The sequence below is a fragment of the Cryptomeria japonica genome, chromosome 1, assembly GCF_030272615.1.
Source record: "Cryptomeria japonica chromosome 1, Sugi_1.0, whole genome shotgun sequence".
Classification (NCBI taxonomy): Eukaryota; Viridiplantae; Streptophyta; class Pinopsida; order Cupressales; family Cupressaceae; genus Cryptomeria; species Cryptomeria japonica.
This window is the reverse complement of record NC_081405.1, coordinates 501679194-501706289: the sequence shown is the minus strand read 5'-3', so window position 1 is coordinate 501706289 and position 27096 is coordinate 501679194. Positions and strand designations below refer to the sequence as shown.

The following is a 27096-nucleotide window of genomic DNA, read 5'->3' as shown; positions in this document are numbered from 1 at the left end:
GTGCTTGGTCCCAAGTCAAAAGTGGTGATCTCATACTCATGGGGACCAATATCTCCCGTTGCCTTGTTTACCTTTGGCATGGCAATCTGCACTGTACGGTTGCCTACCTCATCTCTTTGGATGGTGGAAAATCTCTTGGCTGGTTTTTTCACTGCAACCTTTTCTAGTCTGGCTAAGAAATCTGCCATATCATCCTCTTATGAATCCTCTATTACTGGTGTGTTTACTTTCAACCTCTTTCAACAAATCAGGAACGGAGGGCTGCTCAATGCCTTCCATCTCCTGATTGTCTTTTTCACATCCAATACCTCAAAGGGTAGAAATCATCCCTTCTTGAAATTCTCCTTCCATTTTTTTTCGTTTTCTAATTCTAGAATCTCTCTGCCAGTGGGAGACGATGGCTGTTCATCTTCTTGGTGGACTGATTCTGCATTTTCTTCATGAATTGAAGAAGGAATGTCTATCTTTGCCAATGACTCATCAACAGTTAATATATATTTTGCATTCTTAGATGTGGCAGAATGAGAGGATTCTACCCTTTGCTTCTTCTGAGCAGGCTCTTCATTTACAACTGCTTTCCCCTTTCTTTTAGCACTAACACTTTGAGTTGCTTCTTCATTTGAGGAATATCCTTCTGCTGCTCCCATCAGAGTATATGTCAAAGTTATATTTTTCCTCTTTAGCCTGTGACACTGCTGATCAACACACCACCTGGTATACTGCATAACTGTCCGCATCAAAGTGGTTAAATCTGCATGTTCTGGCTCTAACCATTTGATAGGAGGAAGGGGTGCATGCTCATCAAAATCGGGTTGAGTATGTTCTCCATTATCTTCCAATTGATCTGGCACGAGAAAAGGTTCAGTCATCCTGATGAAATTTACTGACAATCTGGAAAACAACCTTTTTTCTGATATCAAATTCATTTGCAGCATTAGCCCAAAAATCTTCTATGTCTACCCTGTGTTTGAATCTTCGTTCATTTGTTGATTTGATATTGTTATGAGGATCGTAATTTTCTCTAGGTCGATAGAATGTGAAAGGGTACCATTGCATCTCTAGCCTAGCACTCTCAACTGCCTGTGCTGTCGGACAATATTCCTCCATATTTCCAATAAAGAATGGAAATGTGATTGCTGCCTTCTGCCTTATTCTTTTGAAATTTTGATATGTCTCAAGTTGCCTGAGGACTTCAAGGAGAACCATCTGGTTGGTTGGGTAAATTGGAAGTTTATAAGGACGACCTTCAAAGCTTTGGACCCTTATGTATGTAAATTTTGGAAATTGGATGAACCAGGATCCATACCTGTTGATCAAACTCTTAGCTTCAGGAGACAATCTTTGGTGAGTTCCCCCTTGCAACATCCTTGTAATGTACATCAGGAATGCATCATGTGCTCGATAGCTCTTCTCCTTAAGCTGCAGTTGTGGGGTAACAATCATAGGACCGGAATTCATTCTCTCCATTTGCAACTATGCCTCTACAAATTAGTCTAGAATATCTATAGATTGCAGCTAGTAGATAAACTATGTAAGAACTCATGTAGAGAGTTTTTGTCTTCTCCAAATTCATCAGCTGCTCATGAAGGTCATTGTTGATTATGCGAGACCAATTAAACATCCTGACTCCTAAGTTGATCTCGTCCATGAAGTAGTACATCCAAGTTTTGAATGGTGTAGCCTAAGGGCTGCCCATTAGCCTATTCAGTAGCAGACTAATGTCTCCATATTCTTCCTTGAAGTATGGGCGCAGCAGGACCTTAGGCACTTTCCTTTGAGGCCTCTTCTTCTCCAACCATGATTTATTTACATTGGCTGCACAGAGCTCAGACTGAGCATCATAAATCCTCCTAGTATCCTCTTTTGTCTTGTAGGTGGTCTTATTGTATTTTGGATTTCCAAATGTTTCCTGGATGGATAGCTCTGAAAGGTTGGCTAAAACCCTTCCATCAGGTGCAACAATTTCTCTTGACTGTGCATTGTAGTGTCTAGCACATTCAACCATAAGTTCAACACATTGCTTGGCCAGAGGAAATCCTGTTGCCTGGACGATGCCATTCCTCATCATCCGGTAAGCTATAGGTGTTGGCAGGTGTCCATCAAGACCATACATTCTCTTTTTGAACTCTTCCAGGTCAATATCTGTGACATTCTTCCATTTAGATTTGATCTTGGATTCCATCTGCTTCCCTTTGCTGGCAAACTTCATTGATGATTCCTGAATGGTGTTTCCTGCAAAACACATGAAAACTTAATATTATTTTCAGATTTTAATTCTGATTTTTAATTCCTTTTCCTAAAATTTCACTTTCAACCTGATAAATGGTTAAGTTCTTGTGAAAAAGCAAATTGAAAGTGAAGGGTTTGGCCAAGACATTGATAAAATTGAGGAAAATAAGACAAAAAGAGAAGGAAATTCAGTTAGATTGAGTCTTTGAAACCTTTTTATGACTGAAATTTACCTCTAATTCTGAAAATTTGTCTTAAAATCAGAGAAAATACTTAATTTCTTGACCTCTAACACTTAGAAGATTTTCAGTTCTTGAAAATTTCTCTTGAAAATCAAATCCCACAAACTTGAAAGAAAACTTCTTCTCAATTGCTCTCTAGATGCTCAACCTTAATAGTGAATTATGAGAATGAACTGGTAGAGAATATATAGAGTTTAGGATTCTTAAACTTAGAAGTTTTATTTTGTTTTATTGTTTTTTTTAATTATTTTTAATAATTTTTTAATGTTTTTTTGTTTTAAGTCTTTCCAAAATGGAAATTTTTATTTTCCTCTCAAAATTTCTTTCTCATCAAAGAATCTTCTAGAACTTTCTAGAAATCTTGGATTTTGAAAATTCTCTAAGTGTTGAAAATTATTTTATGAAAATAATTTTAATCTTGGAAAATAATTAAAAATTCATTTCATTTGACAAATTTATTTTCCAAAATGCTAGTGTGATTTCATGTGAATTTGTTCATCAGAATTTTGTCCTCTTGGTATGGCAAATTAATTGTCTTAAATTTTAGGTCTCTAGCTAGGTATCTTCACATATTCCATTTATGCTTAGATGAATCAATTTGTGTAAAGGGTTTGATCAATCTTGCAAGGGTTTGGACAATTTCTTCATACCTTAGGGTTTGTGTTTGAAACAAAGTTACTTCAATATATGCACCTATGCATTGGCATGCTTTCCTTAGGCTTGGAACATTCTTTGGCAATCATCTTTGGTGAATCTTCATACTTTATAGGCCAATTTTTTATTTGCTTTCTTTTATCTCTTTGCCTTCTCATATAGTGAGAACTTAAAGAGCTTCTAGAATGTGAGTTTTAGAAGGAAAGCTTTATTTATTTTATTGTTTTATTGCTTTCCTCTTGAAAATTCGAACTCTTTACTTTGTTCTAGAAGAAATCCATTCAATCCTTGCATAGTTAGAAGGTTTCTCAAACATGTTACTTGCTTCTAGATGGCGAACTTGGGAGATATCTTTATTTATTTTATTGTCATGTAATATTTCCATTTCAAACTTTAAGCAGACCCCATGCCATGTCATTGCTTTATTGCCAACTTGTCAACTTTGCCATCCTTTTCTTTGTCAAGTGAGTTTTAAAGTTCCATGTCATCAACACATTATTGCCAACTTGGAAGGCTTCCTAGGCAAGCTTTATGCTTGTTATGACAACTTCAATTTTGCCTAGGTGGACCCTACATTGCCTTAGACATTCTTTCCTAGCCTTGGTGGACTTTATATTCCTTGTGCCATGCTTTATCAAGGCGAAATTTTAAATTGTGCTTGCCTTAGACAAGGGCACACTTTGAGGTTATTATGCCAAGGCGGACTTTGGGGTTCCCTTGCCATGTTCCCTTGTGACATGCTTTACAAAGGCAGACTTTATCTTCCATGTGCCAATGTAGGGCGGACTTGGAAGACATGACGCCAACTTCATTTGCTTGACCATAACCAAAGGTAGGAGTTTGCTTGACCCTTGCCATGAGTTAGGTAACTGGAGGTAGGAGTTTAGCTAGTGCTAGACAACTTTGCTTCTTGCCTTGGGCGAACTTGAGAGTAGCTTGGACATTCTCGTTTATGTGCCATCTTCCATGCTTCCATCCTTGGCTTGAGGATGTCTTGCCATTAACCATGCCTTGGGCGAAATTTTTCCCAATTGCCAATTTGCTTCCAATTTGATCAGCCATGCTTCCATCTAGACCAGCCATGTTCATATTTGATCTTCTGGAACAAAACCCTAAGTTCTTGCTTTTTGCACTTGAAGACATGATTTTTCAATACTGAGAACATGGGTATTGATCATATGGCTGATCTTCAGGAACATAACCCTAATTAGGGTTTCCATCTTGATTTTTTCTTTTAGAGACCATATTTTCAAAATCTGAGAACATGGGTAGTAATAATTTGGCATGGGGATCAAAACCCTAATCTCAAATAAAAGCAAAAAATTTCAAACCCTTTCTTTTTACACTTAGAAGCAAAAATTTTCAAATCTGAAGACATGGGCAAGATCAATATGACCTAAAGAACAAAACCCTAATCTCAAAAAAAAGCAAAAATTTGAAGCCCTACTTTTTGCATCTAGAGGCAAGATTTTCAAATCTCCGACAAAATGGGTAGTAATGAAATAACTCGAGGAACAAAACCCATATGCCACTTTCAAAAAAGCAGAAAAAGCAAAAATTTCTAAAAAATAGCAAGTTGTCAGAATTGACCCAAAACAATTGCGATCCTCGTCCTTCAGACCTTCTAAGCACTTTAGCAACACTCAAATGCAATTTTGACCAAGATTTCTCATTTTGACTCAGGATGACCTCAAAAACTTAACTCTTAAACTCTCTCAAAATGAAGATTTATGAAAATGCAGAGCTCAAGACAAAACTCTAAAAAGCGAAAACAGGGGGTCCCCATCTGTGATGGGCCAATGTGTGAATTAGGTCACAACAAGAGCATACTCAAATCAGTATATATACTCAGTACAAACCTTGCCTAGAGATAGGCCAAACTCGATTACCAAACATAATAATGATGGGAAGGGTTATGATTATTGAAAGGAGCTAGTTCATTTGCAATGATAAGGTTAATGTAGAAGCATGAGATGTTTCTAAAGTTGTGTTCTATAGTGCAAATATGCTGAAATATTTTTAGGTAGACTATAAATTCTTTCTTGAGCAATTATTCATTAAATGAATCCAATTTGATTTCCACCTAAGACCACAATCTTTTTGAATTCCTAAGAATAATGCAGCAATGTAATAACTCCATAAATGTGAGGTAATTAGATTTAAAAATAACCTACAAGAATTTTCAAATTTCCACAAGCATTTAGCCTCTAAATGGAATCCCTGTTGAATTCATGTACCATAACCGATCAAGAAAGCACTAATAGATTAAGCTTAAAATTGAAATGAGGCCGTATGTATAAGATGTATAATGATGTCAATTAACTAATCTATACTAGCACATGCATGTGATTTAAATAGAATAATTGTGAAGTATATTAAAAATCAAGTTTAGTCCAACCTCTTGCAAATGTAAAAAATAAAGTAATATTCGCAGGTTTATAAATGCAAAATTTATATAATATTCTTACCCACTTGGAACATTTGTGTATTTGTTGTTGGAAAGAGAACACCAATGAGATCAACCATGTTGCCAGCCACCGCAAATACGCCGACAAATGAAAAATATATGGATAGAAAGGTTTGCAAGTCTAGATTTGGAAAAAAGTGCAAGATGCAATAAAATCCAAATAATGATACAGAAAGGTACAAAGGGGCCAAAATTCCTTCCCGAAAAGATAGTTGTTTTGGTGGCTTTGATCCCAAGCTGCAAAGATAATCTACTATTAGAACTAGTGAATATCTAAAGAAAGTGAGAAAAAAGAACAAGCACTAAATTAATTTACCATGGGTATTCACAAGCATTTAAGATTACAATAAATCATTTCATGCAGAGAACTTGACAAAATAAATCATCTTGGCTGGATAAACATAAGCATCATTGTTTATAGAAAATTATGATCAAAATAATAATAAACCTGCTTTACACAAATTGCAATACGTGTCTTTTGTCAAACGTTTTTTGCTTAAATTATTTCATGACTAACAAGAATTTTGAACCTCGAAATTCCAAATGATCCATAAAACTAAAACAAATGCCAGGATGGCCTACAAATTTAATGCTGCAAACCTAAAACAAGGATTAGAAATCAATGTTCATCTTCCAAAGGTATCATTTGTGTCAATAAATGCAATTGTAGAATTCACACCACTAGATTATGGCTGTCAGAAAATAAAAAATTAACAAAAGTTTACACTAATTAAGAAAATTTGTTATTGTGGAACAAAATCAATGAAGCACCAACATATTACTACAGTTGTGCATTCAAATATTGTCTAAGAGAACACAGGAAATGACAAGTAAAATCAACTGACTCTATTACAGTTGTAAAGATTGGGAATTCCACGGAGCATTACAATGCAACTGTCTCTCACCAAAGAGTCAAATGCATTAGAAATGGTGTATCATTACAATTTGCTAATTTGCAAATACCCACCTTACTATGTCTTATCCTATTCAAAATTTCCCAATCTTTTATGCTATTTGTTAGATAGGCTTTCTCTAAAATTTACAAACATATAACTATGATAAAATTCTCAAACATTGAAATTTATCCCAAAATTATCCAACCTAATGCCCCATTGAATCTTCCTCATTCACAAAAATCAACTGACACTTGTCTAACAAGTAGGAAGATATCTGATTTCCGAAGCAGTTACTCCAAGAAGTACAATCAATGTTGTTTGATACATCAAACTCTTTGCTCCCATAAGAAATGCAGGCTCCATTTTCTCAATGAACCTCTTGTGGGCTATGACTTATGTGACCAAATGTTCAACTTATTTTTGCAAGTTCATTGCAAAGATTCTGTTGTCACAAAAATTTGCACCCTTGTTGAGTTGTCAACCTAACAACCTTGTGAAACATGGAAACAACCCCGAAGTGTGGGACCTTGTGCAAAGAGGTTGAATCTCCAGAGAAGGTTGGCTTCCTTCTCAATCCAAGTGCAGGTGTTGCACTAAATCAACACTCCAAATTCTACTTCTAAACCTATCCTAAAAGCTTGCAAAAGAAAAGGAAAGAAGGAAATGCCAAAATGAAAGGAGGTGATCCACCAAGATAAGAGGTGTTCCTCTCCCCACCCGAAATGACACAAGGAATCAATCAAAATACCCTAGAGATGCACAAACTTCAGTTGCATGAATGACCCCAAACGCACGTATGGAGGTTAGGATTCGCTAAATGTCAAAATGGGATACAGGTTTCCCACAAGTCACACTCAGAAACAAGTTAACACAACATATATGAGAGAGAAAGCCACAAAACATACACTTATAATGAAGGTAAGAAAACATACACAACATGCATATGTTGAAGAGAGGCAAGAATAATTATTTCAATTCATTCTCAGGTCAATGGCCAAACTTACAGTTACAGAAATGCAAGAAAATATACAAATCTTCAAGAGAAGTGAAAGAGTAGAGAGTAGCTGAAGCCAACAAGGAGAGAACCCTCTACAATGAGGCTTAACAACCTATATATAGCAAACTGGTCGCAGAGAAGAGACCAATGGTCAAAGAGGAGAAACCTTGACCCTAGTGTACACAAGAGAATGTCAATCTGAGAAGGTAGGGAAATGCATGGATCTAACAAGGTTGTGCATGCAAGAGACCCATCCATACCTTGACAAGGCAATCCCAAGTTCGAGCGTACAAACCTGACATGAAGGCCATCAAGTAACCAAAAATAAGCATGGCCTTGGACTCCACTTGATGGCAATCCTGCAAAAACCATTAAAAGCGCCCTTGTAGCTCCATAAGTAAAAGTAGGCAAGTCGCGGGAGTCGACGGAGCATTAAGAGCCTGGAGTGTTGATCATGCCATTTGGAAGTGTTGATGTCACCGGAGGTTGGACATCGAGCCTTCAGGAAAACATTGTGAGGGAAGAGGAGGTGGGAACTCTGGAGTCCGTAGGAATGAGAGGGAGGACTCTGAGTTTCAGGGTCCAAGGAGACGGGATACCTCTCCCCAAAAGAGAAGGGGTAGACCGGTTCCCAGACTCCAGAATCCGAAAGGAAGGGAAGTCCAAGATTATGGGGTCCAGGGAGATGGGATAACTCTCACCAAAAAGAAAGTAGTAGACCAATTCCCCGGACTCTGGAATCCGGAAGGGAGTCCAAGGTCCAAGGAGACGAGATACCTCTCCCCAAAAGGGAAGGGGTAGACCAATTCCCAGACTCTGAAATGCGGAATTCCTAAGAAAGAAAAGGGAAGGAGAAGGGACCAACAGACTCCAAGGTACGAAGGCAAGAGCAAAGGGTAAGGCCCCAAGCCACCTCCTAACAAGATAACACTTCAACATTTCATGATCCCATTGGTTTTGTGCTTGATCAACTGAGGCAGCGCTAGTCCATGGAACATATCTTTGACTGGTTCTTGCTGATGGACCAAGGGTGTCATAAAATGACAACAAGTTCCAAATCAGATTTTTCGGTTGCATATTGATGCTCATTTTGCAGTATCTACTCATCTATCAAAGTGTACATAAGATGACTATCTTTTGATGGTAAACTGTACAAATCTTACTAAAGCACTGAGACTTCTTTGTCAAGAGACTCTCACAAGCATTTCCACAATTCAAGTAATTTTGTCTCCCTAAACCATGCTGAAATATGCATTCATGCATCAAGAAGTCGTACACAATTATCTCGACATCCAACAATAAATCTGACCAAAGTCCATTGTTGGCTGCCTTTGCCCCAACTCAATCACTGTTGACTACATTCCTTGTTGGTGTTAAGTGGCTTGCAGGGTAGTGTTTGTTACATCAAACTACTGTGCCAATGCCTCAATAGTCAACTTTTTCTTTGGTTGCCATTTGTTATTTGGCTTCATCAATTTTTCTGTCACATTGGGATAATTGCTGCTCAAGGGTGGATGTACAGCTAATCGCAATGATACTGATGACTTTTGCAGGGCGTTTTACTGTATCTATTCTTGTCGAGTGGTGTAGATGACAGTTACAAGGATCCAGTTGTAACTTGGTCCACTGTCAGCACTCTTAAAAAAAATAAAGGTCTTACACTCTTAATATCTAAAATAAAAGGTTGTTCATTTAAGCATTAGCTATGAAAGCTGCTAATGTTGATACATAAAAATGGTTCCTGAAATTGAATAAACAATTTTTAAAGAAATACAATACTAATGTAGGTATTTAAGTGCTCTATCTCAATACTTTTCTAGTTTATGTGAGAAACCTAAGCATACAACTGCCAAAAACAGTGGGGAAAACATTCTCTCATGTTAGGTACGACAAATTCAATGCAAAGCCACTAATGTGCAATTGACCAAATGTTTTGTAATATCCCAGTTATTTTTTTATTTTTTTTTAAGGCCAACAATAAAAATCAACAAGAAATGAACCAGTTAAGGTTAGAAATCATAAACTGAAACATGTTGGGAAAGTAACCCTTCCACTTTCTAATCACCAAGTGCCCAATGTGGGAAGGTGAGAGCATATGGTGTTGAGGGGATCATTAGCTTAAGAAACTCAAATACAATGCAATGCTTGGGTGGCAAGCCAGCCCCTTCCGCTTATCCAGCGGGAAAACAAGGAAACTTGGCGGTGAACCAACCAAGTGAGATACACAAAATAAGAATCACTCAACCGCAATATTTCAGCGGGAGGACTGCAATTACATAACAACTTCAACTCGACCGCTTATGCAGCGAGAGGACCATTACACATAACTATCACTCGACCACTTATGTAGTGGGAGGATTGAAATTACAAATTTGCTTGACAGTAGGCAGCAAGCCAGCCTCTTCCACTTTTTCAGTGGGATGAGAATTACAAAGAAGAACTGGTTAGTAGTACTACTACTTAACCTTACAAAAATAGAGATAAGAGAAGGAGAGTAATGCAGATTATCACAATAAGAACATGAATTTCTGCTAAAACCAATCTGTAGGCTGGAATTACAAATCAGCAGCCTATGAAAATGCTAAAAAGCTCATAACTCCCTCAATATACATCCAAATCACTTCAAACCAGTCCCAAACCCACAATATATCAAGTGCAACAACAACTAACCAAAACCATGTTACCAAAAAACCCTCATTAATTTGGCACGCATCCCAATGCAAACAAAAAACCATGCTAAGCCTGGGAATTTCAATTTAGCTTAGAAAATTCAAAACTCAAACAAACATGCTATAAACTCACAAAGTATATCGACAGTGCTGGGAAGGAAGAAAGAGATGATACCCATAACCGTCAGTCGCTTCAGCAGAGAGGTATGATCGAAAAGGTACTTCAGCCACAGGCAAACCAGCAAGTCTCCAGAATCACTTCAAAACCAAAAATGTCCAAGGCAAGCTCTGAGAATGTAGTAGAATACAGCACGCAGCTAGGTACTATGTTTCAAGTACGAAACCGCGAAGCACTAGGGAGACGCACTCCGAAGCCTCAAGTTTTGTCGCCAAACCGGCAACATAACATTACAATTTTTCAAGATGCCTCAAATGGGAGCCCAAGGCTCTTATTTATAACTTCTCACCATCAAAATTCAAATGCAAATTCCCCCAAACTCCACTTCCTTCATTTGCATTTCATTTCACCTCATGTGGACCCAAGTGTAGCGCCATTTCCCACAAGTCAAACTTCATGCTAAAGGCATGGACCCACGTTAAACACTTTGGCAAATATTAGAGATTCAATATAAAAATAATATTCCTCTAAATAAATTCGACATCCCTTATTACTCATGAATTTCGCCAAACTTAGGAGATAATAGGCATTAATCCCAAATTCCATAAAATCAGTAGCAATTAATCAGATTAATTAAATATTAAACCTTAGGATAAGGAAATAATATTTAATTGTGTTACATATGACTTCCGTATTGATTACTGTCAAAACCAGGATGAAACTGAGCCAGGAAGACCACTGAACTGTTGCAGGATCAGAAACCTGTCCACTGCCAGAAATAGAATTATGCCATACTGCCACTTACTAAAAATAGTAAGTCAAGAACTAATGCTCTGAAAGCATGATCTTCGCGCCCAGTGACAGAGCATGGAGAGCTCAGTAGGATAGTATCACCAGAATAGCCATTCCTTGACTTACTAAAAATACTAAGTCCTCGCTTCATCAATGTTGGACCCTCATTCTTCATTCCACCTAGCCTATGGGTCTCAGGAATAGGCTAATGGACCACTGGAAGGTCATCAATGAGAAGGGGGCATTACATGTTTAGAAACTGAACTTCAGGTATTTGATCATAAGATGCTGATAGAACCTATTTTCCTAGGAGCACAAGACGAATCACTGGTAAATCATCATCACCTTGTGGACAGTATTTGAGCCCCCAACTCAAAAAGTCTCAAATATGAAGATATTGATCATGTGACCTATATTATTTTGTTGCACTATAGTATACTCCTTTTTTCCACCACCATTTAAGCACAAAACACTAGTCTTCTGATGCCAAACAAATTCACCAAGAGAGTGAAAGCCAATTTATCTTTCTAGATGGAGATGATCAAGATATTTCTAGACAAGATTCTGATAATACAGATTAAATCATTGTACTGATGTTTATATGCTGGTTGGTATGGCAAGAACAACATTTGGGAGATATATTGTCCTAATTGAGGCCTTATAAACTAAGTCACCAGGTTCGAATTCGAATTCGAAGTTCGACAACTTTGAAATTCAAATGAAGTTCGATGACGAAAAAATTCGAAATGTATAAAATTCGAATTAAATTCGCCATATGTAATTTTTAAATTGTTTTAATAAATATATGTAATATATCTAAGTTACCGGTTCCGGTTCGGATTCGGGTTCGGATTCGGGTACGGATTCGCGGATTCGGCAAAAAAAAAAAAATTGGGGGTACGGGTACGGGTTCGTCCGTACATATATATATATATATATATATTTTAATTTTGTTTAATACATATATATATGTTCAAACTTCAAACATCAAAATTATATATGTTCACAGTTCAAACATACAAATATGAAACATACAATGTAACTTTCCCATACAATGATACATAAATGATAACAGATAAATCATAAATCATAAATGATAAATCCATAATTGCCAATGCCAATAAATATTCTGATATTGATATATCATAAATCATAAATGTAATATCATATTCATAATTTGCAAAAAAAATAATATTCAAGTTTCAAGTTTCAAAATGTGAAAATGTCATGACACAATAAAGTATAAAGTTAAACATTCAAATTACAAGCCATCTATGGGATTTAAATTCCATATTCATCTTCATCTGAAGCATCCAACCCAAGCCCATGGTCATCAAGTGGTTCAAATTCAGCATCAGTTGAACCAATATCAAATGGAATGCCACTCCCACTAGCTATGTCTCTCTCAAATTCCATAACTGCCTCGTCTATAGAGATTTGGCAAAGTTGTGCAACTGTAGCATCTAAATCAGCACACTCAGGGGCTAGATCCCAATTGCTTGTTACACCCTCACTATATCCAGGGTCCTTATGTGACAACAAATGAAGGTTGGAGTGTACGTAGACCAAATCCTCAGCTTTCTTTGCACCCAAACGATTACGTTTGACTGAGTGGATGAAGGAGTATGTACTCCAATTCCGCTCAGCTGAAGAAGAACTTGCAACCTGTTAAAAGTTAAAACATAATTAGAAATTTATAAATTAAAATTATAAAATAAAAATATGATAGCATCAAATGGAATTGGAAAACTATAAAAATAAAAAATAAAAAGATACATACTTGGGAGTTAAGTTTAATTGCAAGAGGCTGCAAGTAAATGGAGCCTTGACCATGTACATACCACCACTCATCAGCATCCATCCCATATCTAGCATTAAGAGCTACAACATCATGATTTTTTGCAGATACAAATTGGCCAAACTCCCTCATGACAATATTTCTTGTCTCCTCATCTTGATATATCTTTTTATAGGCAGCCCTATAGCCAGAAGCAACCTCTGCATCTCTATATGGTGGCACCCTCCTTGGTGTTGCAAGCATCTCTGCACTATAAAATTTTGGTGTCAAAGCAAATGCTAAGAGATGTAAGGGGGTGGTCATCTTGTTCCAACGGTCAACAACAATTTTCTGCACAACTTTGAAAAATGTTTCCGTTGGGTCATTTTCTTTTCTATTTATTACTTCTTTTATTTTTTCCACCATGCAATCCATGCCATCATAAATCTCGCCCAAACATGGGCGATCAGTATCAGCATACCTGATCATGCTCATGATGGGCTCAGTGAAATTCAAAACATATTCCACATCATCCCACCATTTCTCACTAAGGATCAATGCTCTTACTTTTAGAGCTCTTTCTGTGTGGGACTGCTTCCATACACTCCACAAGCTGTTGATGACCATAGAACTCAAGGCGTCTCGCACCTTCAGAAGTCGTCTTAAGACAAGCGTGTGAGATGCAAATCGTGTTTCAGCAACCTAACATGACATAACAAAATACACAACATATATCAAATGCAAGTCTATAAAAAATACAAATTTAAAACTAAAAAATTAAAAAATAAAATTTAAAATTAGTAATTATAAATTACCTTCAACAACTCCAACTTGGAGAAGGTCCTGAAAATGGCTTGTGACATATGATGATTAGTCACAAACATTTGAATCTCCTCGCCCTCCACATATAGTTTTTTCACCCAATCAATTTGTGTGCCAAGCTTTTGCATGATTAAATTTAGTGAGTGTACTGCGCATGGTGTCCAAAAGATGTGACCATATGTAGCCTCCACTATAGTCCCTGCTGCCCTACAATTTTTAGCAATGTCAGTTACAACTTGGACAACATTTTGAGGCCCCACCATGTCAATGCATTCTATCAAGATATTGGCAATGAAACTTGCATCTTTCACTTGCCCCTCACAATCCACTGCTTTCAAAAACATTGCCCCTTTAGGACACACTGCTATAACATTGATCAATGGCCAATTTTAATATCTTTCCATCCATCAGAAACAATGGTCACACCTGTTTCCTGCCATGTATCTTTGATGACCTTCAACTGTGACTCTACGGATGCTTTCTCCTTTGCCAATAGGGTGGTTCTCACCTTTTCATACCCTGGACAAACATAATTAGAAGGTGTATTGCAAAGAGTATGCACCATGTCCCGAAAGTAAGGTGATCTAACAAGGTTGAAAGGAAGCCCATTGCCATAAAGGCAACGTCCAATTTTGGAATCTGCAATCTCTCTCAGTTCATTTTTTAAGGCAAAAACCAATGGGCCTCTTTTCCGTGAAGCCACAACATTCTGATTCTCTACTGCATCAACTGGTGGGTTTTGCATGAAAGGATGTGAACCAGCTGGTCTTGTGGAGCCAATGCTACTAGAAGGCCTCTTAGACATTGAGCTTGGATGGACAAGAGGATGATCAGTCTTTGCTTTGCTACTTCTCCTATCAGCTTCCTCTTGTTATTTAATATTTCCCAAAACTAGAGCTTTTGACAGCCCCTTGCCATCTGATCCCTTACAAAATTTTATTCCACGCCTAGGGATGAAACAAAGGTGGCCTTTCACTCGAAAGTATGAGCTGGTATACTCAGTGCCACAATGGTTGCATTGCCAAACAAAACCCCCACCACCAGACACTGGCTTGATCATTGTTGTATAATGCCAAAGTGGTGAATCTTGATCAATTTTAAAGGGGGCATTTTCAGTTCGGACATTTGCAACTGAACTAGAGCTTGCACTTGCACTTGCACTTCCAGTTCCAGCCATTATGTATGATTATATGAATAGTGCACCTAAAATGAAAAGAGAACGCACAACATTATTGAAAAAAATAATTAAAATTTCGCTATTATAACCCCATACTATGCATACAAAGTGTAAAAAAATATACAAGACTTCTTTAAAAAAAATTTAAAAATTTGAAAAAAACTTGGAAAAATTCTTGAAAACTTGAAAAAAATTCAGATTCACTTACCTTTAATGGCTAAATCTTTCTTCTCCAATAATTCCTATGCCTTTGATGCGTGTCTCACACCTTCGTAGTCGTCACCTTCGAAGAAAAATACAAAAACTAAGAAGCCTGATTGTAGAGAAAAAATCTTCAAAAATTCAAGTAGAATAGGTTGAATGCATGTTTTGATGCATGAAATGCATCATAGAGGGGCGGATTAGGGTTTAGATGTAAAAATAAGATTAAAAAAATTGTTTTTTTATTGTTTTTAATTGCTTTCTAACCCGTGGGCCCCGTTTTTGGGAACCCACGGGCTTGGGTTCACCCGGGTCCTCCTGGGTTCGCCCTAGGTCCCACCCGGGTCCTGCCCAGGCGGCTGGGTTCCCTGTGGGTCCTGCCATGGCAGGACCCACAGGGAACCCAGCCGCCTGGGCAGGACCCGGGTGGGACCCAGAGCGAACCAGGCTGGGACCAGGACCAGGCACGGACCAAGACCAAGACCCAGCCAAAATAGGGAAGAACCGGTATCACAGTAATATATCTATAAAATTGCCTAAATAGTTTATCATTGATAAATAGATTTGAAATCGTTACAAAAAGATGACATATTTATAAAATATAAACCATAGGAAACATCTGCTAGGGCACGAACGGCGGCAAAAATTGCAGGCGAACTTCTCCTGCAGGCTGTGACTATCACGGGTCCACGACTACTTCTCCTGCAGGCCGCGACTCACGATAGACTGAAGATGTGTTTAAAAAATATTAACAGAAGAAGAAGGCCAAAAATTAAGAAAAAGAAAAAAAAATCGAATTTCAACGAAATTTTATTTTTTTTGAAGTTCGGTGAATTTTGAACTTCAAGGATGAAATTCGGCCGAACCTGGTGACTTAGCTTATAAATTTGTATCAGAACGGTGTTGTAAGAAAAGAAATTAAAATAACATAAACGCAGAAACTGAAGAGGAAATGATAAACAAAAATGTTGCATCTTTGAGCTTGTCTACTAAAAAAAATGATAAACAAAGTTTTAAAATCAGCACAAGCATACGTCCTGCAGTAGTTTGTTTTGCATGCTGTGGTGACTGTTGTCATTTCTTAACGTAATGCCCAAACCAAGATAAATAATGGAAATTTAACATTTGTATGACAGGTAGGAGACAGCTGCGAGCTAAAAGTAATATACCTTCTATGGCTGCCAACATAGATTATCCAAACTCCCAGGCAGAGGAAATAGCAAGCAGGGGACCATGAAACATCAGGAAGCTGTGATCCCAAAGTCATACCAAATAGCAGAAAAACATAAGCAGCCTGCAATAATCAGTGTTCGGTGTTTATAACAGCCCTCTAAATGGATCATAACATGTTAGCATTCAATTTACATGGTATTGCAAAAATGTAAATGGAGTTTAATTACCAATTCTATAACAGGAAGAACAAGGTAAACCAATTCTTAAAATAAGACTCAAAAAATAGACAATATATTAATGAAATTTCAGAACCGCTTTTTCAAAAACTTGGGAATAGCAAGTTATTGGATAAATCACTAGTTATTCCTAATTTTTCCAAAAATTTGCATTTTTGTGTGTTGAAACCCAGGTTCAGCCTCAAATTTGAACAGTAAAGCTGACCAGTTGTGATTACTAGCAAGATTTTGTGATTTTTGCTCCTATAGTTCACACATTAGAAACTACTAAGGAAATAAATGCTGATTACAATTTAAATTAGCATACTCTAAGTAAGAACTCATCTCTTTTTGCAACTACAAAAGAAAACATGTTACCATTGTGCATTTGTTTTGAACAGCCAGGCAGTATTCCAAGCCCAGACACCAAGTACACCACGAAAGCACATGCTCACTTTACCTCTCTCAAACAAGGAACATAAACCGCAACTGATTGGATACCAAACCTACTAAAAAAAAATGCAACAAGATAGAGACTATACAAGAGGCATGAAAGTAATCCTTTTAAAAGCAAGACACGTTTTATTGGCACTCTTCATAGACAATGAAGTCAGACAGATTTATCAGCAATCTATTTTGGGCTTTATAAGATTCTTATTTTTCTTTATGTATATGTATAACGCTCCTTGTTGCTTCCATATTACTCAATGCTAAGTGAATGTAATGTAGGAGTTCCCGGAGGATGAAAATAACAAATCTCTAAATTGAAGGAATGAAAAAATCTGCAGTCTAGAAGTACCTGCAGAGGGATGAAACAGTTGCAAAACCAGAGTATAAATAACAGAAAATTAGATAAAGAGCTGCTTCATCTCAATATGACATCCCTGAAGATGTGTGTTTAAATCCTTTCCCAGGAATCATTCCATTAGATCAATTTAATTATGAGATAGAATCATCTTTGGAATTTCTCCCTTGTAATAATAGAAAAGATCAAATATAGAAAACATATTAGTAAGCTTCTCATAATTTTGAAACATATTAGAAAAGAACAATGAGTTTCTCTCTAAGACATCAGTAACCATCACTAACAATCTCTGAAATTTTGAAACATAGCTGTCCACTGAGCCACTCTGCTTCAAGTGTGCCAACTCTCTGAAATGTAGCTCTAGATCTCTTTTACTGAATCTATCGATCAATGTCTGGGTGAAATCAGCATAAGAATGAATGAGATCATGACCCGAAGTTACCATCCCATGATACCACCACTCATGAGCCTCTCTGTCCAGATCAAGAGTAACATACTTAAATTGCTTCAGTTTCAGTCGTAGGATTGAGCTGAAAGTATGTATCTAAATTTTGCACCCATGCTCAAGCAGTACATTTACCTAAACAATCAAAACTAAGGATGGATGATTTTCCCACTTGATTTTCCCACTTTACATTGTTACATTTATGTACATTGAAGAGGCAACTCCCTATACTGAAGAAGTGGTAGCTGATGAATGAGTCCTTCCTAACTTTTGCCTTTTCTGCTTTGGTTCTTCACTAGAAACTTCCTTTCCTTTTGTCTTCTTAGCTTTTGAAGTTTCGGCTATGTTTTTCCTTTTCTTGTGACTTTCACCTTCTTGCCTACTTCTTTCTTCTTCAATACTGATTTCCTGTTGTTCTTCATCCATTTCTTCCTCAGAAGATTGTGATTCTAAGTCTCCCATCAAGTCATAAGTTAAAGGGATATTTACTTCTTTCAACTTATTAACTTGTTGATCCATCCATCTTTGTGTATATGCCATTACTGGTCTCATCAATACATTCAGGTCTTCTTTTTCCACTTTGGACCAATTAGGGGCGGGAAGAGGGTTACCCTTTTCTTTTTCAAAGTGACGTTTAACATAGTTCCCCTCATCTTCAACTTGATCTAGGATGCAAAATAAATGGCAAATTCTAATCATCTTTACTGATAATCTAAAACACATTCTTGTTCTGATTTCAAAGTCATCCATAGCATTTGCCCAATAATCCTCAAGGTGTACCCTATGCCTGTACTTCCTTGCATAAGCTTTTCTAATTTTGTGATAAGGATCAAAGTTCATTCTTGATGCGTAGGTCATAAGGGAGTAGAACTACAACTCTTCTTCAGATCCCTCAGCCGATGGAATTGAAGGACATGTTTCAATTGAATTTCCAAGAATGATTGGAAAAATTATCCCGGCCTTGCGCTTGCTCTTATGAATCTTGTCAGACATGGACAATTGCCTTGTAACTTCTAGCAATATCATCTTATTGGTTGGAAATTTTGGAAGCCTACAAGGACAGGATGAATACCTTGAAATCTGATGCAGGTCAGCTTGGGAAATTGAATAAACCATGAACCATACCTCTTCACCAACTCCTTAGACTCCTATGATAACCTTTTATGGGTGCCTCCTCCTAAAATTCTGCCAATGTACATTGAGAAGGCATCATTTACCTCATATTACAAAAATGAGCTTCAACTCACACCAAGAGCACCAACTTAGACTTGCAGAGGCACCAACCTCATAAAATAAAAGCTGACTTGACAATGCAATACAAACTCCAATCTTTTCTAAATTACATAACAATCAGGTTTTCTGATCACTGAACATGATCACAAACTCACGAATGATAACGTTGATTGAGACGTTCACTATTTTCTCCTTATGAATAATTTTAGACAGCAACAGCTCCACCTTGTTACAAAACTGATATCAAACTCAAATAATCAGACTTCCATCACCACCTTCAAAACTAAAACTCAACTCCTAATATATAGATCTTAGACAAATTTATACTAGCATGATGTATCAAGCTCGATATGTATTCGGTATGATACTCAGTTCGCTGTATATTTTCATTCTTACAACCACGCACTCGAGAAAAAAAGATCTTCACGATACATAAGCCTCATGACCAATCATCGAGATACGAATACTATAAGTCATATATTAACCACCCCAAACTTCCAATTCTTGAAGATGATTAGACAATAATAAAAACAAAAACAAACTCTCAACACTTTCACGGCTTATAGTATTTTCTTTTCGTAAAACCAAGATACACACCAACACTTCAGTTCATACCATTTCTACCACAAAAGAAAACTATCACATCTACCTAAACAAAGCGCTCAAAAAAATCACTAAAAAATTGCAAAATGCCGCCAAACCAAGATATATGAATAGTTCAAAAACGAACTTCAGCACCGTGAAAAAGATATATGCCCTACAATCCACCAAACACTGAACATCAACTCATCTAACGAAAACGATACTATGCAGCCCAATACGATTCTCCCAAAAAAACGGTAAAAAGAAAATGATTAAGAAACGCATGAATTCCTTAGCTTGCACTCCAAACAAATGAATTCCTTAGCTACTAGAGTTTACTGCTCTAATCCAATCTCACAGTGAAAAAATTTTATTACAAATTTATGGGCACCAACCCAAAAGAGAATCAACCCCTAATCTGAGCACCCACTCAGATTATTTACAGTAAAGATAAGTTTCAATAACAATTAAGTTCCTCATTACAAATGAGGTTTTGTAACACTATGTTTTCTGCACTTTTGATCTGTGCTTTTGTCTTGCCTTCAGCTATGCTCTCCGTCTACAACTCTTCCTCTTTGTCTTTTAGAAAATATTTGCCTCTGCAACTTCAAATTCTTTTTTTTCTCTCCTCTGCACTCCCTTTAGATAACTTCTCTCTTGTGTACTTGCAGTTCTCTATTCTACACCCACTCTCTACACCTCTACACTCGCCTACTCTATACCATCAACAACCTACCTAGAAGATAGTCTTCTTCTTCCTCAAGAAATCTCCTTCTATCCATCTGGTTGTACTCTTCTCGAGCTGCAAAAAGATTTGATCTTCCACCTACCTTGCAGACTGTTGGCCACCATTATTGAAAGCACCCCTTATCTTTTGTTTCACATCTCTGTATTTAGATTCAATCCAACTACTATTTTTAGTAACTTCACCTATTCATTTGAGGATTTCCCATCGAATGAAGATTTCAAATCTTCTTGAGCCACAAACACATTTGATCTTGTCTCTGTTTTGCAATCTAGTAGCTGTCAACATTAAATGCATCCTTTCCTTCTTTTGTTTCTAACCTCTACGATTAAATTTGATCAGGCATCCAAGGACCATTTTTGGTATTCTCATGCAACGGTTCTCTGTCAGCATTTATTTGCTCTTCCTTAGCTGAACAAATAGACCAAAAGAAATTCTCTTTGATAAGCAGCATTAATATGGTTCTTGACACATCCACAGGTCCATCTTGGTCAATAGTCCTATTTGACTAATGTGGAAACCTCAACTCCCTGGACATGTGGCATTGAGTCGCAACATTGCAACCTGACATTTGCTTAAATCATCAAACCTTGCAAAGTTGCGCTTTGTTAGATACAGTAAGTTTCCAATCATTGATCTATAAATGGTCTGATCAACATCAGGTGACTCGTCATTTTTGCTCAACTTACATCCAATCACCATAGGCATACTAACAAGTTTGCAGTCATCCATCTGAAACCTCTTTAAAATATCCTTTGCATACTTGGTTTGTGAATAAATATGCCTTTGCTTAGTTGGGATATTTGCAAACCAAGGAAGTAGGACAACTCTCCTAACATTGACATTTCAAACTCTAATTGCATTTGATCAGCAAAGTCTTTACACAAGCTATATTTGTTCCCAACAAAGATAATATCATCTACATAAACAACAACTATAATCATAAGATTACCTTCAGTTTTAATGTATAAGTTGTTGTCAGCACATCCCTTATCAAAGCCTTGCTGATGTAAATACTTGTCTAGTCTGGAGTACCATGTTCTAGGAGCTTGTTTTAAACCATATAGTGCTTTCCTCAATCTGCACACAAAATCTCCTTTCTCAAGTGACTGAAACCCTTCCAATTGCTCAATATAAACTTCTTCAAGATTTTACATCCATTTGGTACACTTTAACCCTTCTAAGTTGAGAATTCTTAGAACATCCTAATGGCCTCAAGTCTGGCAACAAGGGCAAATGTTTCTTCACAGTTTATGCCCTCTACTTGTGAGTATCCTTTGCACACAAGTTTGGCTATGTTTTTTATCACCTTGCCATCCTCATTTACTTTATTCTTGTACACCCACTTAGTGCCAATAACATTTTTATCAGCTAGCATTGGTACCAAATACGAAGTTTTATTCTTCTCTATCTGTTGTAGTTCTTCTTGCATTGCCTTTAGCCAATCTTTGCTCTTGCTAGCCTCATTGTAGTTCTTTGGTTCCATTTTAGTCAAGAGGCGAAAATTGACTTGTTCATTGTTCCTTGCATGTTTTCTCCTTGTTTGCACGCCATCTTCCTTGGTGCCTATGATTTGATCTCCAGGATGGTTCTTCTGCACATGCCTGTTTGGGGCTTTTTAATGACCTCTTCATTTTCTGATTGTTCTTCCTCTTCATAGCATGGTTCCTCGATCTAATTTTCACACAGCTTTGATTTTTGTAAGTCTTCATCAATCCTTACATTTACACTTTCAATAGCTTTCTTGAGGCATTTGTTGAAACATTTGTATGCCTTGCTATGTGTTGAATAGCCCAAGAAAATACCTTCATCACACCTTGCATCAAAACTTCCTAGTCCATCCTCATCTCTTCTAATAAAACATTTACTTCCAAAAAATTTAAAGTACTTGACAGAGGGTTTCTTACCATATACCACAACTTGTATGGTGTCATTTTGCTGTTCACTCTTAACTGACCCCTATTAAGAGTGTAGACTGTTGTATGTACAGCCTCCTTCCAGTAGACATCTGGCAAATTTGACTCATTTAGCAATGTTCTTGCCACTTCTTTGATTGTTCTATTCTTTCTCTCCACAACACCATTCTGTTGAGGTGTTCTAGCAGCAAAGTATTGTCTTCTGATTCCACGTTGTTCACAATATTCTTCAAACTCATTTGAAGTGAATTCTCCCCCTCGGTCTATCTCAAGCATTTCACCTTGTAACCACACTCTTTCTCAACCATTTTTCTAAAGATCTTGAACCTATTAAATGCTTGTGACTTGTCTTGTAAGAAAGTTACCCAAGTCATTCTTGAGTAATCATCTATTAACAGCATGAAGTACTTTTCACCATTTAGAGCTCTTGTCCTAGTAGGACCACACAAGTCTGTATGTACTAGTTCCAATGGCCTGGTGGTTGAGTATTCCTTTGTCTTGAAGCTTACTCTTGTCTACTTGCCTTTTTGACACTCATCACATGTAGTGTTTTCTGGTTTAGTAATCTTAGGCAAGTGTCTCACATATCCTTTTGAACTTACTTTGACAAGATTGTCAAAATTTATGTGGCCTAATCTTCTACGCCATAACCAGCTTTCATCCACTTACCCCATCATACATTGTGACCCATGGCACTCTTTTAGATTGTACACATTTTCATCAATCCTTTTACCTTCAACCACAAGCCTTCCACTCTTTTCTCTTTGAATTTCACAACCTTTAGAATAAAATGTGAATTTGCAGCTGCTGTAACACATTTGACTAACAATCAGCAAATTGTGCTTCAGCCCTTCCACATAGTATACATCATGTGTAAGTAACTTTCCATCTATGCTTAAAGTTCCTTAGCCTTTTATCTTGATGGAAGAGTTGTCACCAAACCTAACTGAACCACCATTCCAATCTTCAAGTTTTGTAAACTTATTTTTGTCTCCTGTCATGTGATTGGAGCAGCCACTGTCAATCACCCAATGATTTTTCTTTTCAGCATGAAGTGTTGTTTGAACTAGCAAGTTTGACTCAGCTTTCCCTTTGCCCTTTTCTTTCCAAAGCTGCTTAATCTCTTTCTTCTTTTCTGCTACAAGTTTTGATTCAAATTTGTCCAAAGGAGCAGCATCCATTTTCTTTTCTTGTTTGACTACTTTTGTTCTACAATATTTTGCAATATGGCCAAAGTTAATGCACTTGTAGCATACTATGTTATCATTAAACAGGGGAGTGGAGGAGTTTCTACTAAACTGATTTTTTCTTCCTCTACACTCAAAACTTCTATATCCTAGCATATTGCAGTTGTAACAGACTACATCCTTATTCCATAAAGGAGCAAAAGAATTTTTGCTAATGAAGTCTAGGGCTGGTCTATTGTAGATTTTACAATTTGAATTGTGACCATAAACATTACACCTATAACAATAACCAAAGAATTCAGGTACATACCGATTGTTGAACTGATGGTTATTCCACATTGGTCTTCTTTCAACAAAAGGTCTTCTAAACCTTCTTCTTGTGTCTTTAACTCTTGTGAGACCATCGTTACTATTCTTGATCTTCTCTTTTGAGGCAACAATCTCTTCTGTTAGAGCAGTAGTGACTACCTTTTTATTATTAACAAAGGAGTTCAAATTAGTCTTCTTCTTAGGAGTTTCTTTTGCCCTAGAGTTCTCTCCTTGTTCATATCCTGGACCATGATTATCTTTATTCTTCTTTTGCTTGCTGAGCATGTCATTTAATGCATTGGTGCTGCTTTCACATTTCAATCTTGGCTTGAGATCATCCTTGCATTTCTCAAGCTCTTTCCTTAGAGTTACAACTTCTTCTTCTAACTTATGAAACTCCTTTTCTTTTGACTCCAACTCTGATTTTATTACTTCACTCATCCTTTTGGCTTCTTCCACCTAATTTCTCAAAGTGATGATCTTCTAATCAGATTCTTCAAGGCTTTTGCTCAGCTGATTTGGTTCCTTTATGGCTGACTTCTTGTATTTGGCATGTTCTTTCTTTAGTCTGTCTATTTCTTCAAGAGCACATATTAGCTCTCCTTCAAGGTCAACTTCAGCATCAACATCTTTTTCCTCATCACGGTCATGTGAGTTTATATTTTTAAAATGAGCTCCGCTTTCACTCTTTGATGTTTGCTTCTCATTTAGAAACTCTTGAGCCATGAATAGATTAATCTCTTTTTCATCCTCACTATAATCCTCAGTTGACTCACTCTCATCATCTAAGACATCACTATTTATGGTAAAAAAGACACTTCTTCTTTTGAAAGTTTCTTCTCCTAGATTTATAAAAAAATTTACCATTGTCCTTTACTCTTTTCTCACCATTATCTTCTTTCAACTCATACAAACACTTAGCAGCAAGATGTCCTATTTTTCCACAATTGAAACACTTAAATGGCAGCTTACCTTTATATTTTCCAGATCCTTACTTCAACTTTCTGACAAAGTTTGCTTCAGCAGTGTCAAGATCTTCTTCATCAACACTTGTTGCCACTACCTTCCCTTTCTTAACTGTGTTGAAGGCAACTTCTCTCTTGGATGTTTCAATACTTACAGTCCTCATCTCATAAGCTGACAATAAGCCAAATACTTCATCCATGGAAAAACTTTTCAAGTCCTTAGCTTCCTCAATGGCAAAGACCTTTGTGTCATCTTTTGTTGTCATTGATCTCAACACTTTCTTAACTATAACATCATCTGCAACATCTTCACCAAGCCCTCTTACAACATTGACAATTTCATCCACTCTTAGTAAATAATCAGCAATTTTTTCTTCTCTCATCTTTAGTCCTTCAAACTAACCTCTAAGATTTTGCAATTTGGCTTCCTTCATGCTTGTCGACATCCACCTCTGCTTGGATTCCTATGTCGGTTTGACATTCTTTGTCGACCAAGGTTGACTACCGGCTCAGTTCACCTTACCGGTATGATCAACAGACATCCCCTGTACCAGCAGCACATCCCGGGTTTGTGCCTTACCAGTAAGCGTGCTAACCGGTAGATGACACAATTCATGTGTACCGGTAGCCTTCTTTCTGTCTACTCACTCACATGTGCATTGCCATCATATGTCTTTCTCTTCTTATACCGGTCACCACTTCTTACTTACCGGTGACCTTGCCAAACCAGTTGACATCAATGACAACTTAATGCCAATAATGCCAACAGAGACTGCCACCAAAGACCCCTAAAAACAAAAATCAAAAGACCGAGAGGGCCTAAAATGTAGGGGGTCCCCATTTTGAATGGGATGATGTGTGATTAGGTCACAACAATACTCCATGAATGTTCCTAGTTTGTTTGCCAACAATTTTGCCATGGTTGATTGGCCCCTTCTGCGCTAATAAGTTTGCGTTAACTGAGTTCACACAAGTTGGCAGGATATTTAGCTTCAATACCACTGTGATGTCCCCTATTAAACTTCCTTCCTAACAGATTAATGGATTTATGAATTGTAGAGAATTGTTTCAGAGTAGCCCAGTTATGAAAGTTGATATACTACAGACATATAAGGTCTGAATATAAATATACATTATATGCAAAATGGATATATATATATATATATAACAATGTCTCTATTCACCAATAGATCATTGTTCGTGACGTGTATACTTAGTTACAAGGAATACACCCAGTTCGAGGTGATTGAAAGTATGTTGTGATTCTTGATTTGTATTCACAATGTTGTTGTTCCTATTGTTGTTCCTGGCAGGTGACTCTAGTTTTCTGCACACTTAGGAATGTTTTGTGTTCGGATTCTATAAGCCGGCAACTAAAGTCTGGTTTATAATCTCCTTGTTCTTTGATATTGATTTTGGAAGCATTTTAGATTATATCCTTCTTACTTTGCAAATGGGATTGAGATGCATTTTATACATCTATGTGCCTCTTTGGAGAAGTGTGAGAACCCTTCACACAACATGCCTCTTCTCCTTTAAAAAGTAGTGTGATATGAATTGTTTGTTGGTAACACTATCACTTAATTACTAATTCGATCTTTACCAAGATCACACCTTTCCACACACACCCTTAGCACATTGAGGAATTGGTTTAATATTACATAACCATCCTATGATTAGTATTTATTGAATCCGTCTTTGACAGAAAAGATTAGTGTCTTCTATCACTACCCTATTAAATACGAACCATATACGCTGTTATCAAGGCTGCGATTTTGTCTCTTAGAGACTTCACAAAATCGGTCAATACGGGAATATCACCAAAATACTCAAAAAAGGGTGCCAACGGGCACTGCATAATCACACTGTTCTCAAAGAAACTTTACCAAACTCAAAATATCTATTTTGAATAATAAAATGTCATTTTGAACAATGAACTAATAGCAACATACAGCCTCTATGTCATTATCAAAGCTACAGAAAACTGAAAAAATACAATATCACAACTATCACCTCAAAACTACTAGCAAACTCCAACAAACTATTGAAAGAAATTGTTCTACACAATAGCAAACTATGAATGAGATTGCACCTTGATGAACCTCAGACTCTCCTCAGCCCAACTAGAAACCTCAAACTCTCGTTATTTAGTCTCCTTCTCCACATGTTTATTAGCCTCTAAAAAGCAAGCCAAAGCTCTATCAAATATGCAAACAAGAATGATCCCAAATGTGAAATTACCTCCAAATATATAAGGAGCAAACCCAAATGACCCTTGTCAATGTGTTTTTTATGCACTATGCAGCATAGAATAAAATACTAAGTATTATATCCTCTCTTGAACAAAATCTCCTCTTATGCTAAACTTCATGATCATAGAAAGTGACTCCAAGGTTCCAAATGTCAGGTCTTGACATGCTATTGGATATACTCAGTGTGTTTGATGTGATTTTGCTGGAATCACAAGGAGACTTACATTA

General features: G+C 37.0%; 2 protein-coding genes across 3 annotated transcripts in view; both read right to left on the bottom strand.

The window, feature by feature from the left end:
- Positions 1 to 27096, bottom strand: part of LOC131078165 (signal peptide peptidase 2) — a 194218-nt gene that overhangs the window by 160297 nt on the left and 6825 nt on the right. For both annotated transcript variants that reach the window (XM_058015837.2, XM_058015838.2), the window contains exons 2-3: positions 16211 to 16335; positions 5594 to 5829 (exon numbers count right to left, since the gene is read on the bottom strand). In XM_058015837.2, the coding sequence (XP_057871820.1) occupies positions 5594 to 5829; positions 16211 to 16335 (361 nt within the window). The remainder of the gene's footprint in view (positions 1 to 5593; positions 5830 to 16210; positions 16336 to 27096) is intronic.
- LOC131875048 (uncharacterized) lies at positions 12273 to 13560 on the bottom strand. Its single transcript, XM_059219052.1, has 2 exons — positions 12845 to 13560; positions 12273 to 12729 (listed from the first exon to the last, which is right to left on the bottom strand). Exons 1-2 carry the CDS (start codon positions 13466 to 13468, stop codon positions 12346 to 12348), a joined length of 1008 nt encoding a protein of 335 aa, XP_059075035.1. The 5' UTR covers positions 13469 to 13560; the 3' UTR covers positions 12273 to 12345.